This window comes from Zonotrichia leucophrys, chromosome 19 (assembly GCF_028769735.1).
Source record: "Zonotrichia leucophrys gambelii isolate GWCS_2022_RI chromosome 19, RI_Zleu_2.0, whole genome shotgun sequence".
NCBI classification, from domain to species: Eukaryota; Metazoa; Chordata; class Aves; order Passeriformes; family Passerellidae; genus Zonotrichia; species Zonotrichia leucophrys.
Genome location: NC_088188.1, coordinates 3,992,405 through 4,006,595, shown reverse-complemented (window position 1 = coordinate 4,006,595; position 14,191 = coordinate 3,992,405). Strand labels below are relative to the sequence as shown.

Genomic DNA, 14,191 nt, shown 5'->3' with positions numbered 1-14,191 from the left:
CATCAAAAGTTAGGAGTCAAGTAGAGAGTCAAGAGTTAAAACTGCTGACTCACAGGTTCACATATAATAATCTTTTTTATATATATTAACATATCAAAACACTTCCCTCTGCCTTCAAATTAGCCAAGGATAGAAACCTCCACATCTAGAGTATGCATTTTAGATTTAGAATAACCTAAAGCCCCATCTCAAGTCTAATGTTGACAACTCTTATTTTCAAGGCTAATTCATTACTCAGTTAATCAAACTTTCCTCAATATAAGAGATCAGAGCAAGTGAAACTTCCAAGTTGGTTGCAGGACTGGCTGCCTCTCTCTCCATTGCAGAAGATAAATTGCCCTGGCTTCCATGAACTATTTTTAGAAGTAAAAGCAGGCCTGGGATTTGTGATCTGTATAGACAGAGACCAACTATGGATGAACTTATAAACACTTTGAAACCCAGATTTGATAAACAACCCTCTTGTTTATTAGGAGACAGTCCCTTGTATCTTCTTCATGTTTAGGAAACTGAGACACTTTGTACAGTGAAGTATCTCCAACCAACAGAACAAGTCTTTGGGCAGAAGTTACTCTTCCCCACCAAGACATTCTCAAGATAACTGACCAGATGTTAGACAGTGTGGTAAGGTAACCAAAACCCTACAGTGAGTTTCTGTAATGGGCAAACATTTCTCATCCTGCTTCCCTGTGCCAGGACTCACCCAGTGGCTGGCAATGATCTCAGCACAGTAGTTGAGGAGGGTGCTGGCACTGAGCTCCTCAGCAGTCTGGTAGAAACGGATGCAGTTCCTGACATTAACCAGTGACATCACTCCTTTTTCACATCTGTCAAAACAGGAAAGCCAGTGGTCAGTAATCAAAAAGCTTTACTTAATTACTGTCCCATGATGTAACAGAGTCCTAACACTGCTCTTCATAGATGCTGGTAGAATATGGCTTGGACCAACTTTACTAGAAGGCTGAACTGCATAAATATACTCTCATCAGCAGCCCTAGAAGACACCTCCCCTAACATTAGACTTCTATCAGAATCCACCTGGCCAAGGTCCCATGATAACACCACAAGTAGAGATCCATCCCAGCTCTCCCAAGGGCACAAACTGCAGTTCATTCACTGCCATGAAGCAGGGAGGATGTACTACAGTGACCACAAGCAGGGGCTGTTGAGGTTGGATATTAGGAAAGATGTCTGACTGCAAGGGTAGTCAGGCACTGGCACAGCTGCCTGGGGCAGGGTGGAGTCACCACCCCTGCAGGATTTAACAGATGTGGCACCTGGGGATAAGGTTAATGATGGACTTGGCAGTGCTGGGCTGTTGGCCACTCATCTTAGTGGTCCTCTCCAGCCTAAACAATTCCATTATTCACTGATTCTGTACCTACACAACCATCTCATAGTGATGAATGGCATCTACACATGGAGCTGTCACTGGACTGCTGGCCAGAGAAGTGCTAAGTTCACAGTCCAACATCAGGGCAGCTTTCAGGCTGGTACAAGGCCTGAAGCAGTTTTAGCATTGGCCTTACAGATTTCAACTCCTCTGGTCAGAACACTTGACAGCAATTTAGTTGCTTCACATTGAAGGCACACAAATCACAGCTTATGAATGTCATGTACTGCTACAGACATCCCTTGGGCAAAGGATTATTCTATCAAAGGGTACTTTGACTAAACTGAAGGCTTTGAAGTTGTACACAACTTGAGGAGGTTTCAATTTGTCCATTCAGGCTTCTCACTAACTCTAAACGGTTTAGAACACCCTAAAGAGTTCAAGATAACAACCCAGCCCCAAGTGGCACAGTGTAATCACAGTCTCAGGCTGGGAAAGCACCATCCTGTTACACTAACCTTATTTCTGAAGAAAGGTTGCACAAGATGCAGAGAAGTTACAAAAGTTTCACCTGTGCCACTTTAATACTGCAAACTAATTGCCATGGATTCGTCCTAGCTTTCTCTAACAATTCCTTTCTTGCAACTCTCCTGAATCTGATGCTACCCTACTGATCTCCCAACACCAGATTAGAGTTATTAGTTTGGCTGGGAGAAGAACTGAAAAATAAACATAAAACCTATGAGAAGTCTGCTACAGTTTAACTCTAGTGCAATGCTTCATTTCCCCTGATAAACTCAATGACATGCTGTATTATTAAAAGCTCAAGACTTTGAAAAAGCATAATTTTATCCTACTGCCAGCAGCTATCATCTTATTTCTGTTCAAACAAGGTTTAAGAGTTCAAGTATATTTACTAAGACTCACCTTTCCCTAAGCAGCTGGAGCTGAAATTTATTAGCTAATTTCATGAGCTCTGTCAAGAAGATATCATCTTCTCTTAGCTCAAGTTCATCTGTGTAGATCCACCTCAGCATTGCCATGGTTACCTCTGGGTCAGCATCTGCTACAGGGAGCAACAGGATTAATAAAATACTCAAAAACAATCACTTATCCTAGTAATTGCTATTCCTTTGACTTCTAAATGTTACAGCTACCATAAAAACAAAAAGATAGTCTTGTTTTGAAACTGTACTTTGTTCAAAATGTCAAAATGAGTGAAATTGGTCAGAAGTTGAGTAACAGTGCTGGCACCAAGTAGGAAAATAATCTTACACTGCAACACTGTGCAGAATGCAGGGAGCACTGTAACATCTACCAATGCTGCACATTTAGGGGTCCTTATAAAGTCCTTGGTCCCTCACATATGGCCTAATGCACATCCACACCTGACAAGAACAAAGCCCTTTTTAATTTACCAGCCATATGTCATGAACTGCTGCATTCCAACAAAGGTACTCACACCTTGTTACACTGGTAGTAACTACAAAGCACTTCAAACTGCTGGCAGCCATTTCTAGGAGAAGTGCAAAAAAGCCAGTTTAAGAAGCTGGTTAGATTTCAGGTCTTTACAAGACTGATCACAAACTGATGTTTGTACACAGTGGGAAAACCAGAAAATCACACCATGGGACACTACACAAGCCCAGTGGCCAAGGACCTTTGTCACTCACTCACAATTAAAATGACAATCCATCTTACAAGGATGTAGATAAGAAAAACTTCAGAAGATCAGATCAATTACAACAGAAACACCATCCATTTAAAAAATTAACCTTAGTCCTTTGAGCTGCTTTGTTCTTTAAAAAAATATGTTCAATTAAAAACCTTAAAGAACCTGAAATACCCATCCTAAAACATCTCCTTTAGATGGAGGGTTGGCACAGATTATCTGCAGAGTAGTAGAGGTACTTGGCATGCAGACTGCCTCTCAGGAATCACAAGGTTTTAGTAAGACAAGTATTTTTTGCCAAACTCAAAGCAATCAGAAAGCCTCCTTGAGATGTACTATCAGCTCTGCCTTGGCAGAGGTAAGAGTGCATTTTCTCCCTCTCAATAAGAGAACATGTGTTCATCTCTTTCTGCTCTTTTCAAGATTAGAAAATTTTACAGATTACATGAACTCTAAAAGTGCTCAATCTCAAAAGCTGCCTGCATTCTCAAGATAAGATTCAGGCACTCTTAGCCTGCAAATTCTTACCTTAAGAAAACAATTTGCAGGGAACAGCTTGTATCTTCCTCCAGCTACTTCATAAGCTAATCCTTGTGCCATTTATCAATTTTTTTAAAAAATCAATAATGCAATTTTACAGTGGAAAGTATCATTTACTAACACATATTTAAGCAGTGTTTGCATTGTTAAACATGTGAGACTGCAGTTATATTTGAGATTCTCAGACTAGCTTAGATGTGGAGCTAGAAATGCTTTGGACTGTCACTTGTAATGACACTACAATTAACATAAGAGCTTTTTAGTAATTATTTTTGTTAGCACAGCACTCAATTTCAAAACTCCTTGGCATCTGTTTTCTTGAGGCTGCAGGAGGATCCACCAATGGTGTTGCAAGGAAGCCTGTGCTGTCCCATAAAAGCAGCTTGCTGTGACTTGCTACTTTCCAGTTTGCCTGCACTTAGAATTCACTGTAAGATTAAGTGCAGAACGTGAAGCCAATGCTTAATATTCAATTCAATGCTTAATATTAAATATACTTAATATTCACCATGCCAGTCAGCAGGCCTGCTTAACTTCATACCTGGTTTTATTGCTCACAAATTAATTGTATAAGGCTCTCCTACACTGTTAAGTACAGAAAAGCCTTTTGAGAGGTTCAATCTGCAGAAGCACTGCCCAGTGTGAGTACATGCAAGAAACAGCTACAACAGAACAAAACACTCGTGTAGAAGATGATCTGTTAGAAAACATCTCTTTTTCACCTGTTTTATAAAGGTATCAAAGTGCCAAAGCAAACAATTTCAGTAACACATCAGTACTTGCATTCACTTCCCACACACACCGTGTTAACAAGCAGCAAGGTATTTCCATGACACGCTTCAGAGAAATTATGCACACTACCTCAAACAGCCCTGTCCTTCCTCAAAAAGGAAGAAGTCAAGCTCCTCCATATAGATTTGTTTTTCATTATGTTTAGTTGACTCTAGAAAAGACAAACAGGCCACCAATCTCAACCCCTGTTTGCTAAAGAGAAAGAAGGCAGGTTACTGATTTCACTACCACTAGCACCCACTTCACAAGCTCACCAGCACTCCAGAGAGAGAGCTCGGTTACCAACAGACCAAGCACCACTTTTAGAGCACAGCAGGAGCCTGGAAGGCACTTAAGTAACCTTCTCCCAACAAGGTTAGGTTTAGGCCCTTTCACAAGTCACCCTAAAGCCAGCGGAGGCATCACATTACCCAGCAGTGACTGACCTGACAGATCCAGCTCCTCTGTTGAGGCCAGGTTGGCAAGGCTCCACGAATCGCTGCGCGCCGCCAGGACAAATTTGTGAGCACGGATGTGCTTGTCCCCAACCTTTATCTTCAGATCACTGAGAGGAGAAAAAACCACAAACACCTATTATGCAGACTTCTCCATGGTATCTATATCTGGGTATCCACATTGAGGTTCAAGTTGTTTGAGACATTAAAACACAACTGGTTAAGCAGAACATGTTGTCAAATGACAATTCATATTTTTCTAGGGAGAAATGCAATGAGTCATTCATATTTCAAGTGCTTGGTTGGTTTGGCTTTTTAAACCATTTCAGAATAAACAGCAAGAGAATTATTGTAGAAGTTAGGAAAAGCCAACAATCTTGAAGTTAAATATTTATGTCACAGTGTCCATACCAATACCATCAGCTGAGCACCAATGCTTTCAGGCAAGACCAGCAAGAGAACAATGCTGTTTGACAGGAGGCTGAGTGCCAGGCAGAATCCCCAGCTCCCAGGAGATCAGCTGTCAGGAACACCCATTTCATCCTGACCCTTTCCACCAGCTTATCCACTTGCCCTGCTCATTTGGAAATCCCATGGCCTGCAAAAGCTCTGACTGTGCAGGTGTGCTTCCCAGACCATTTTCCAAATCAAAGCACTGCTACAAACAACAGCACACAGAGATGTTACTTAATGAAACCTGCACTGGGACCTGCTACCTTTCTCATTCTGTGATATGCAGGCCCTTTGAGACAACCATACAATGCCTTTAAAGCTAAGGAGATGGACAGAAATAAAGTGTTCCAACTCTTCTGACATATACTACCTAACCAATCTTTTACCCACCAGGCTACAGGAAGTTCTTGCAGGCACAGAGCCTTTTCTCAGGGAGGCTCATGAAGAGATGCTGGTGCAAGGAAATCTTAACTAAAATAGATTTTCCCTAACATGACTAAACTCCTTTACTATATTGGCTTTGCTTTCAGTAACAGCAAAGAAATTGATAAATATTGTAGTAATCTCAGAACTTAATCAGCTCAAGGATCTAGAATATGGAAGGGATCCTTAGTGTGCCTATGGAAAAGAAACTATTAACCATAATTTTGTGCTGGCTTTCAAAAATACAGTGTATTACTAAGTCACATATATCACTACTACAACCAGACAAGCCAAATTAATCAGTCTTCTTCACACACAACAGGAATACAGCACTGAAAATGTTTTATGACAAAGCCTTTCAAGAAAGGAACAGTTTTTCCAGATACATTGTGTAATTAATCCATCAACTGAGCATGGTTCAGTTCAAAACTCCTTCTCTTCAAAGTAAGCTCTGCTGTTGACAGTGATTGTGGTTGGTTTTCTCTGAACTTGTCTGAGATGAATTTCTGCTTAGAGCTCTCCATTCAAGAACTGGATTCAGCATGCCACAACCTTAGCGTGCTCCTCCATCTACAGCTGCAACTCAGGACTCTACTCACATGTGGCAGCAAAGAACTGCACCCAGCACCCTGTGCAGTCAATAAAAGCAAAGGCTGCTGTAATTCCCTGCCCAGGGGGTTCCTCACCTGTACTGCTCCTGCTGGTAGAGCTCAGCTACAATGGCCAGCAGGCGGCTGATGAAGGTGTCGCTGGCATTGTCCTGGTTGGCCTCCACAGCCAGGACGTTGCATCTCCTTTCTGTATCCACGAGTTTCTTCTGCAGCTTCACGTACTCCTGGCGGAGGAGCAGCAGGTGCTTCTCCAGCTTGGCCACCTCCTCTGCAAGGCACACAGTGTTACTACAGGTTTGAGACATACACAACTGTGTTTGGCACCTGAGGGTATCTTCACATCTTGTTTAATTACAGCACTCCAAGGAGAGTCCCTCCTCTTCCAAAGCATCTCACCCCCGCTATTAAACCTTCTATTTTGTATCATTTTCATAAATACATTAAAAAATCATAACAGTGATAAAAGCCACTTACAAAGAAAGTTCTGAATTGTTTTGTCAGAAATGCAATAAGGTTGCTAAAGCCATGTAGTCCATTTCTGTGGGAATTATGGTGGGGCAGAGGACTAAGTCTTTGGTTCTTACCCATTTTTTTCAGCCTAGGTAAGATGCTGTCTGACTTTTCAGATGATATTAAAACCACAAGTGAGCATTAGAACAGCTGCTAAAGCACCATATCTACCTCAGAGTATTTAACTGACCTGTTTAGAACACCTCAACCTGTCAGCTATGAAACTCTCCAAAAAATGGCCAGAGTGGAAAACAGATTGTCCCCAGAATCCATGTGCTAAAGGCCAGTGAAAAGTACATAAAACCACTTCCTGCTGGCACACACACTCCTCCACTGGTGAGGCATCACAAATGGAGTCAAGTCCATATTGGCTATTTCAGTTCAGGATCAGCAAAGCAGCAGCACCTGGGAAGCTGATCCCTGAACAGGTATTTCCATCCCATTGCAGAAGCCACTTTTCCACCACACTTAACTGGTCACTCCACAACATGCTGGGGTAAATCAACCCAGGCCACCCCTATGAAAAACCTCTACACCTCACTGCTGGAAGGAAACATCTGCACAGGTATTTAAAACCAATCCAACTTCTGAGTGCTTATTTATGGACTAGTTGTAAAAACTGTATGTTTGCTATCAATCACAGGACTTCCTTATCTTCCCCCTATCATTAAGTTGATTTTTCAAGTAAAGCCAAATCCAAGACCAGTCCTAAAATAAGAGGGGGCAGGGAGGATAAATTCAGACGCTAACCAGTGATTTTAGGTGGGAAAGTTCCTACAAGATTACTCCCTACTAGCCAGGAATTCCTATTTCAAAGACTTTTCCAAAATATTTACTAAACATCCCTAGTACAAACAAGGGGAAACTGAGCTCTGTTGATCAGTGTTTTCTTCTTGCTCCTGCAGAAAGGTTCAACAGTGCAGCTGACCTTGGCCTTGCTGACACGGGTGCCCAGGGCAGAGCATCAGGCTGTGGCAGACAGAGCACCTTGTTCAGCCTGTCCTCCACAGACCCTGCAGCACTTCTGCCTCTGAACTCTCTTAACTTAACTACTGTAATGGATAAACAAAGGGCAACACATCCCGTTTTATTTTTCAGTTAATACATAAGCAGGTTTGGCAGGTAACTCCTTCAACAGCATTTTTGTTTGCTTCATCCTTCAAAATTCCAGAGCTACCACCTCCTTTGGGATACCTTTCTTTTTCTATTCAAATATACTCTGATTTCAGAATTGTGCCATCAGCAGCACACAAGCCTCAAGGAGGGTTTGAAATCCTGCTGTGGTCAGTGTTTCTGTGTGAGGATGAATGCAGTTTTGGTGTTCCCAGAACTAGAAGGACATGTCCCTTGAGCAACTACTCCTTCCTCATTTCTCCTTAAGGATGGTGTTGGGGCACAAAGCAAGTCCTGCTGTTGAGCAGGAGTCTGACAAGAGCCCAGAGCAAAAGACAGCAAGAATTGCACCAAAAATTAGTGTATGAACAGCACCACTGTTTATCCAGCAAGATTTTTAGATGGCATACAAATTCAAATGCTAGGAATAGGAAGCTGCCTAGTGAAGCTCATTGCATGCACCATCCTACAGAAATCCTGCATCTTCCAGCCAAGCCATGGGAGTGCAAAGGTGGGAATAAAGAATTGATACCACCATGAATACTGTCATTTTCACTAGCTCCAAATTAGCCTGAGATCACTAGGATACAATGCAGAATTACCTTAAACCCCCAAAGAGCAGCAGCTGAAGCTTTGTGCATGACCAACAACCCAGCTGGTCACTGCTGCTTTCAGGGCAATCCCAGCCAATCCCCACCAGCAGTGAAAGTCCCTCAGAGAACCAAAGCTTTGAGAACTCACTCTTGCTTTCAGGCTGACACCAGATGCTTCCTGCAAACTCAGTGAGAAGGACTGACAGGTATTTATTACTGTACCAATTACAAGAACTGTAAAATAAAGAGTTTCTCTTATTCTTATGACAACTTGCACACGCGTGTAGTAGCAAGACTTGAGGACAGTATTTGATCCTACAGCACATTTCAAATGCACATTTAAGAGAGTTCTCAAGGTCCAGTTAATCAACATTTACAGCACAAGAGCAAAGGCTCAGTTTCCCCTATAAACTGCTCACTTAAGGAGTGAACAAATAAAAGGGACAATTACTGCAGGCACACACACACATTTAATGATGGTCCTTGCCTCAAGGCTCTGAAAGGCCAGGCTGAGTCAGAGACCAGAAAAGCTCTGGCTAAACACCAACCCCAATGCCTCAGTGAGGAGGATTCCCAGGTTCAGCAGAGCAGAAAACACAAAATGCCTCTTCTTCTGAGCCAGGTAAATAAGAGCAGCTTTTGTTATCAGCTTTCTGGCAGGCTGATCAGCATCTCATGAACTGGCAGAAGTTTATATTCCATATCAAAGGCTTTGAAGAGGATTTCAGGAAAGGCTACTGTCATTTTCTTACAGGAGAATGCACAGAAGTATTTGGGGGCAAATAAGTGAATGCAAATGGGGAGGCAAAAGGCAATGAGGAGACAGCAGATCTCAACAATCAGAGGGAGGCTCCAGTGGAAGCCATCACACAGCCCATTCCACCATCAAAAGCAGTCCCAGAAGCCATACAGATAACTTTGTTTCCCTACCAAGTGGATCTGAGTGAAATATTACAGAAAACCAAATTATTTCCTTATCCCCTCCACTGCTCCACACTCAGACCCTTACCTCCCCAAGGATGTTCAAGTCACTGCTTTCTGGTTCCTCCTCACTTCTGCTTATTTTTGATCGTTATCACCCCAAAGCTCTACAGCTACTGCTTCTTTACACTGAAGCATCAATCCAACAATTCTTACCCATGCCTGCATGTAAACCTCTGGTATTAGCAGTGCAGAACCCAGGAATTACACACTAAGATATTCAATAACCTGCAGGTAGCAATTGCAATAAATCTGATGCAGGATTTTTCTATACAGAGGCAACACTTCCTTATGAGAAGCACTTGGCTTCTGAGCTAATAACCACAATTTGACAAGCTCCCTTCCTTAACAAGCTTTCACTTTACAGCTGACTCACGTGTAGCTCTTAACAGGAGAAGTGTGGCTGCAGGTAGGGACAAAATGAGCCCCTGTTCCAACACAACCTAAGGAGCTGAGAAGGGTGACAACTCCAGCTTGTTATTCCAGTTCACACAAGATCATTCATTGGTCATGTGCTTTATTCAGCCAAAAGATCAGAGAATTACTTAAGGCAGGGAAGAATCTCTGAGAAGTACAGGTTGTCTGAAACAGGGCTTGCTTCTATCAGCTGCAGGTTAATTCTGCAAAGGAGGACCCTGAGCCAGAGCCTCACATCCTTGAGGGTCTCTTTGGAGAAACCTTCACCACCTGAAGCCAACTAAAGCCTTCCAGAACTGGGTCACCAAGGCTTCAAAGCAAGCACAAGAGACTGGTCAGCTAAATATGAAGGAATGGTATTTCAGCACACAAGAAGTCAGGCATTCCTCTAAGGACTTATCAAACCAGCTTGACCACAGCATCCTCTCAGCTGATGCACGCCAGTCCAGCAGCATCTGCTCCATCTTAGTCAATATTCCACAAGTGTTCCTAAATTTCACCACTGTCCAAGAGCTGCACTTCCAGAGTTGAAGGCTCTGCTTTCACCACTCTAACTTCATTTCCTTCGTAACTTGGAGCATTTTAGCTCCGTTTGCACACTCCGTTTCCTCCAAGAAAAAGAGGAAGCTTGTCTTGCTGAAACGAGTAGAACTGCAAAAATCCAAGCGTTTTTTTTTTTTTCCCCAAATCCTTTTATGTTACATCAATTTGAATGGTGCGATTGCCAGCCTCCAAGCAAAACAGCAGCACTCCAGGAGCTCTGCAAACCTCACCTGAGCCTGACAAAAGGGCTCCGGCACAAGGGCCCGGAGGCTGCAGCACCGGCAGCGCCCAGGGAAAACCGGGATGAGCTCCGGGCCGGGCACGCCGGGATGAGCCCCGGTCTGAGCCCTAAGACACGGGCAGGAGCCCCCCTGTCCCACCGCCTGCGGGGAGGGCTCGGCGGGACCTCCCGGCCGGCTCCCGCCGCCCCCGGCCACTCCAAGCGCCCTCCCGTGAGGCGAAGCCGCCCGCGCCAGCCGGCCCCGCCCGGGGGTGCCCGCCCGCGGCCCCCGCCATCTCCCGCTCACCTCGGGGGCCGCCCGCCCCACCCGCCGCGGGCAGGGCCGAGCCCGTCCCGCACGGGAGAGCGGCGGGAGCCTCACGCTGCGGTGCCCCGGGAGCGGCGGAGCGCCCCGGCTGCCGCGACCCCCGGCCCCGCCCGGCCCCTCACCCGGGCTCCCCCCCTCACCTTCCGCCATGTTGGCTCCGGCGCCGCAGCTCTCGCGAGAGCCGCCGCCCGCCCCAGCGCCACAGCGCGGCGTTCTCGCGAGAGCAGAGCAATAGCGCCGCCACCGGCCACGCTGCTGGGACGGTCCCGCTCGCTCCGCGTTATCCCGCCTCGTTATCCCGCCTTCTCCCGTTATCCCGCCTTCTCCCGCGTTATCCCGCCTTCTTCCGAGCTGTCCCGCCTTCTCCGCGTTATCCCACCTCCTCCCGCTTTATCCCGCCTTCTCGGAGTTATCCCGCCTCCTCCCGCGTTATCCTTCCTTCTCCCGCCTTCTCCCGCGCTATCCCTCCTTCACCCGCCTTCTCCCGCTTTCCTCCCCGCCCCTCCGGCGGCACCGGCACGGCGCAGCCCCGGGACCGCGGCGGGAGCGGAGCGCGGCCGGGTGGAGCCGCCCCGGGATGCGCTTCCCGCTTGCAGGAGGCGCCCGGTGATCCCGGCCGGAGCGCTGGGCTGGCGGGGAACGGCGAGGCGGCGGCTGGCACAGCTGAGGAATCCTGGAAAATACCGCCCGGCAGCGGGGACATCGCCTCCGCTCACCCGCCCCAGGAGCGCCGCCCCGGGCCCCGAAAGCGCCTCCGGCCCGGCCACGGCTGTGGGAGCCACGGCGAGAGGGCTCGGGCGCGGGAGCTCCTCGCCACTTCAGGTCCTGCCTTTGTTTCGGAGCCAGCAATCCCGGACACTGAATCTGTGCCCCCCGGACACTGGATTGGTGCCCGGTGGGTGAATGGTTGCATTCGACCGGCAGTGACCGAGTACCGGTAACGGGATCATTTTCCCAGCCCCGTGTACAACGCAGCTGCCCCTCGGCTGTTGTTGTTTATCATCGCTCCTGCTTAGATGCTACAGAAATGCCAAATACTCCATGCTGGTCCAAGGGCAAACTTGTTGCTTGCTTTGAGGAGCAACTTTCAGTTAAACGTTCGAAGACTTTATGCACAGTATAAAACTTTATGCACAGTATTGTTTTACAGACGTAATTTTTTCTAGACTCCACCATGAAGTGACCTTTGAAAAGTTGCTCTGCATCATATTTATTTTGGTGTTGGATAAAACAGCAAATCCAGAGCTGGGCCGAGGAGGGTCACAGACTGTAGTTCTAGACATCCCATGGAACAACCCATCTCATTTTGCACAGCTGTGTATGACTCTGCTGTATAGCAAATTACCCAACTGCTCATGGTGCTATTGATCCTCTGGTGGAACTGTGAGGAAGCAAATTATTGCTTCCTGATCAGATTGAGTTTAATTTCACAGTAACAACAGGGATCAGATTTCAAACCACTGCTATGTTTTGCATCAAGGGAATCGTAATCTCCTCTGGGGATTTGCCTGGGCAGGAAGCTGTTGCAGGAGTCTCTCTAAACCCCATCCAGCTTCTGATTTGGTTTAGAATCCCTCGTGTTGCTGCTCTGTGTGCAGTGATGGCACTGCACCAAGAGCAGGGCACCAGATGGTACAGACACAGTGGAGTCCACCCCACATCGGCCTCCCAAAGCCCAAAATACCTTTCTAATCACTTCAGACTTCATGTGCTCTGCTTATTGATCATCTAGTTCCAAGAAGTGTTTTCAGGCACTGCAGCAGAAGGAATTTTAGATAGTTGACAGTCCTGAGTTTTAGGGATCTTCTCTGGTGCAGCAGGGAGAAACAGAAAAAGGGCCACATTAAGATGGGCACACCAGTTAGACATTCATTAGTATTTGATGCTTTTTCTTTTCCCCCAGTGATGCAGAGATATCTGGAATGCAGGGCAATTGCTCTGTGTTGGGGCAAAAATCAGCCAGGGTAACAAACCCCTGGAGAACCTACAGTGATAACTGAGCACCCAGCACGAACCAAACCAGGTACAAAGTCTTGCTACAAGAAAAACTTAGGAATGCTGGTTTACCTCCTTGTTCACCAAGAATCCTCACACTACTTGTCAATCCTGCAGCTCCTCAGTGCTGTTCCCATCTGGTTTTATCACTAACAGCTTTCCACCAGTGCCCCTTTCAGAGTGGGGCAGGAACAAGGAGCCAAGTGTGATCACAGAAAAGTGAAATGAGCCATTTCCTTGCCTGCCAAAGGCTTCCTACAACCTGGACACTTGGCAGCAGAGCCTGAGCTGCCTCTTTCATTCAGTCACTGGGCATTAGGCATACCTGCAGCTTGTAATCTTAGCAGTATCCCACAGTAATGCTCCTCCCTGGGGAGGATCTGGGTCAGGTGGGATCACAAACCATCTGGGTAAGCCAAATATATATCTGAATTTACAAAGAAGGAATGAGCAGTGCTCTGGAATTCCCACTTTTTCCATACCACAGAAGCAAGACAAATATTTCCTAAAGAACAAACAAGCTGCAATTCTGGAGAGCATAGACATAGAGCTTTGAACAACTTTGTGAATTTACAGGTGAGTCTGTGAGTATTGTGTGTGGTTAATTTAGAAGACAAAACAGAGACCACTCTTGAACTTGCTGAAAGCAGCAAATTCACCTGAATTGCCTCAGTTCTAGATACACTGTGGAAATTGGAAAGGAAGGTCAGCCTGTGAGGAAGCAAGTCCATTGGTAGGTTTAATAAGATCAGCTTTTTTTCTATTCCTTTTTTAATGGAAAGAATGACACCATGGCACTGAAATTCTGCACAGTCCCAGCTTCAGGTGGAAAAGGGCAGTCAGCTGGTGGAAAAGAAAACTGCTCTGAAGACCTTTTGGACAAGTGCTCCAACAGGAACTCGAATCAGCTCTGTGTGTCTGAGGGATTAATGCTGCATCCACCTGCCTGGCTGCAGTAGCCCAGCCACCTAAAAGCAAATTTAACTAATGATTTCACAAAAAAAATAATTTCCAAATATGTAAATATAGATATCAAACATACCTGTTTATCTAAACCACCCATAGGAGGAAGTAGTACCTTTCCCTCTAAGTCTTCTTACATTAAATGCCTTTTTGTCCCCAAGGGCTGCCTTGCCTCTAAAAACAGTCACCTCCTTCCACCCCATCCCCCCTCACAAAACCTGCAATTTGTGCCTTTCAGCATGTGCATATTGCACAGTAACAGAAAATGGA

At 45.7% G+C, this 14,191-nt stretch overlaps 1 protein-coding gene across 2 annotated transcripts in view; it reads right to left on the bottom strand.

Moving 5' to 3' along the window:
• Nucleotides 1-11,252, bottom strand: part of ANKFY1 (ankyrin repeat and FYVE domain containing 1) — a 31,796-nt gene extending 20,544 nt beyond the window's left edge. Inside the window, exons 1-5 of one of the 2 annotated variants that reach the window (XM_064729529.1) lie at nucleotides 11,104-11,252; nucleotides 6,334-6,526; nucleotides 4,763-4,881; nucleotides 2,261-2,399; nucleotides 704-827 (exon numbers count right to left, since the gene is read on the bottom strand). In XM_064729529.1, coding sequence (XP_064585599.1) covers nucleotides 704-827; nucleotides 2,261-2,399; nucleotides 4,763-4,881; nucleotides 6,334-6,526; nucleotides 11,104-11,113 — 585 coding nt within the window. In that variant the 5' untranslated portion in view covers nucleotides 11,114-11,252. The remainder of the gene's footprint in view (nucleotides 1-703; nucleotides 828-2,260; nucleotides 2,400-4,762; nucleotides 4,882-6,333; nucleotides 6,527-11,103) is intronic. The other variant, XM_064729530.1, reaches the window with a different exon arrangement.
• Between the last annotated feature and the right edge of the window lie 2,939 nt (nucleotides 11,253-14,191).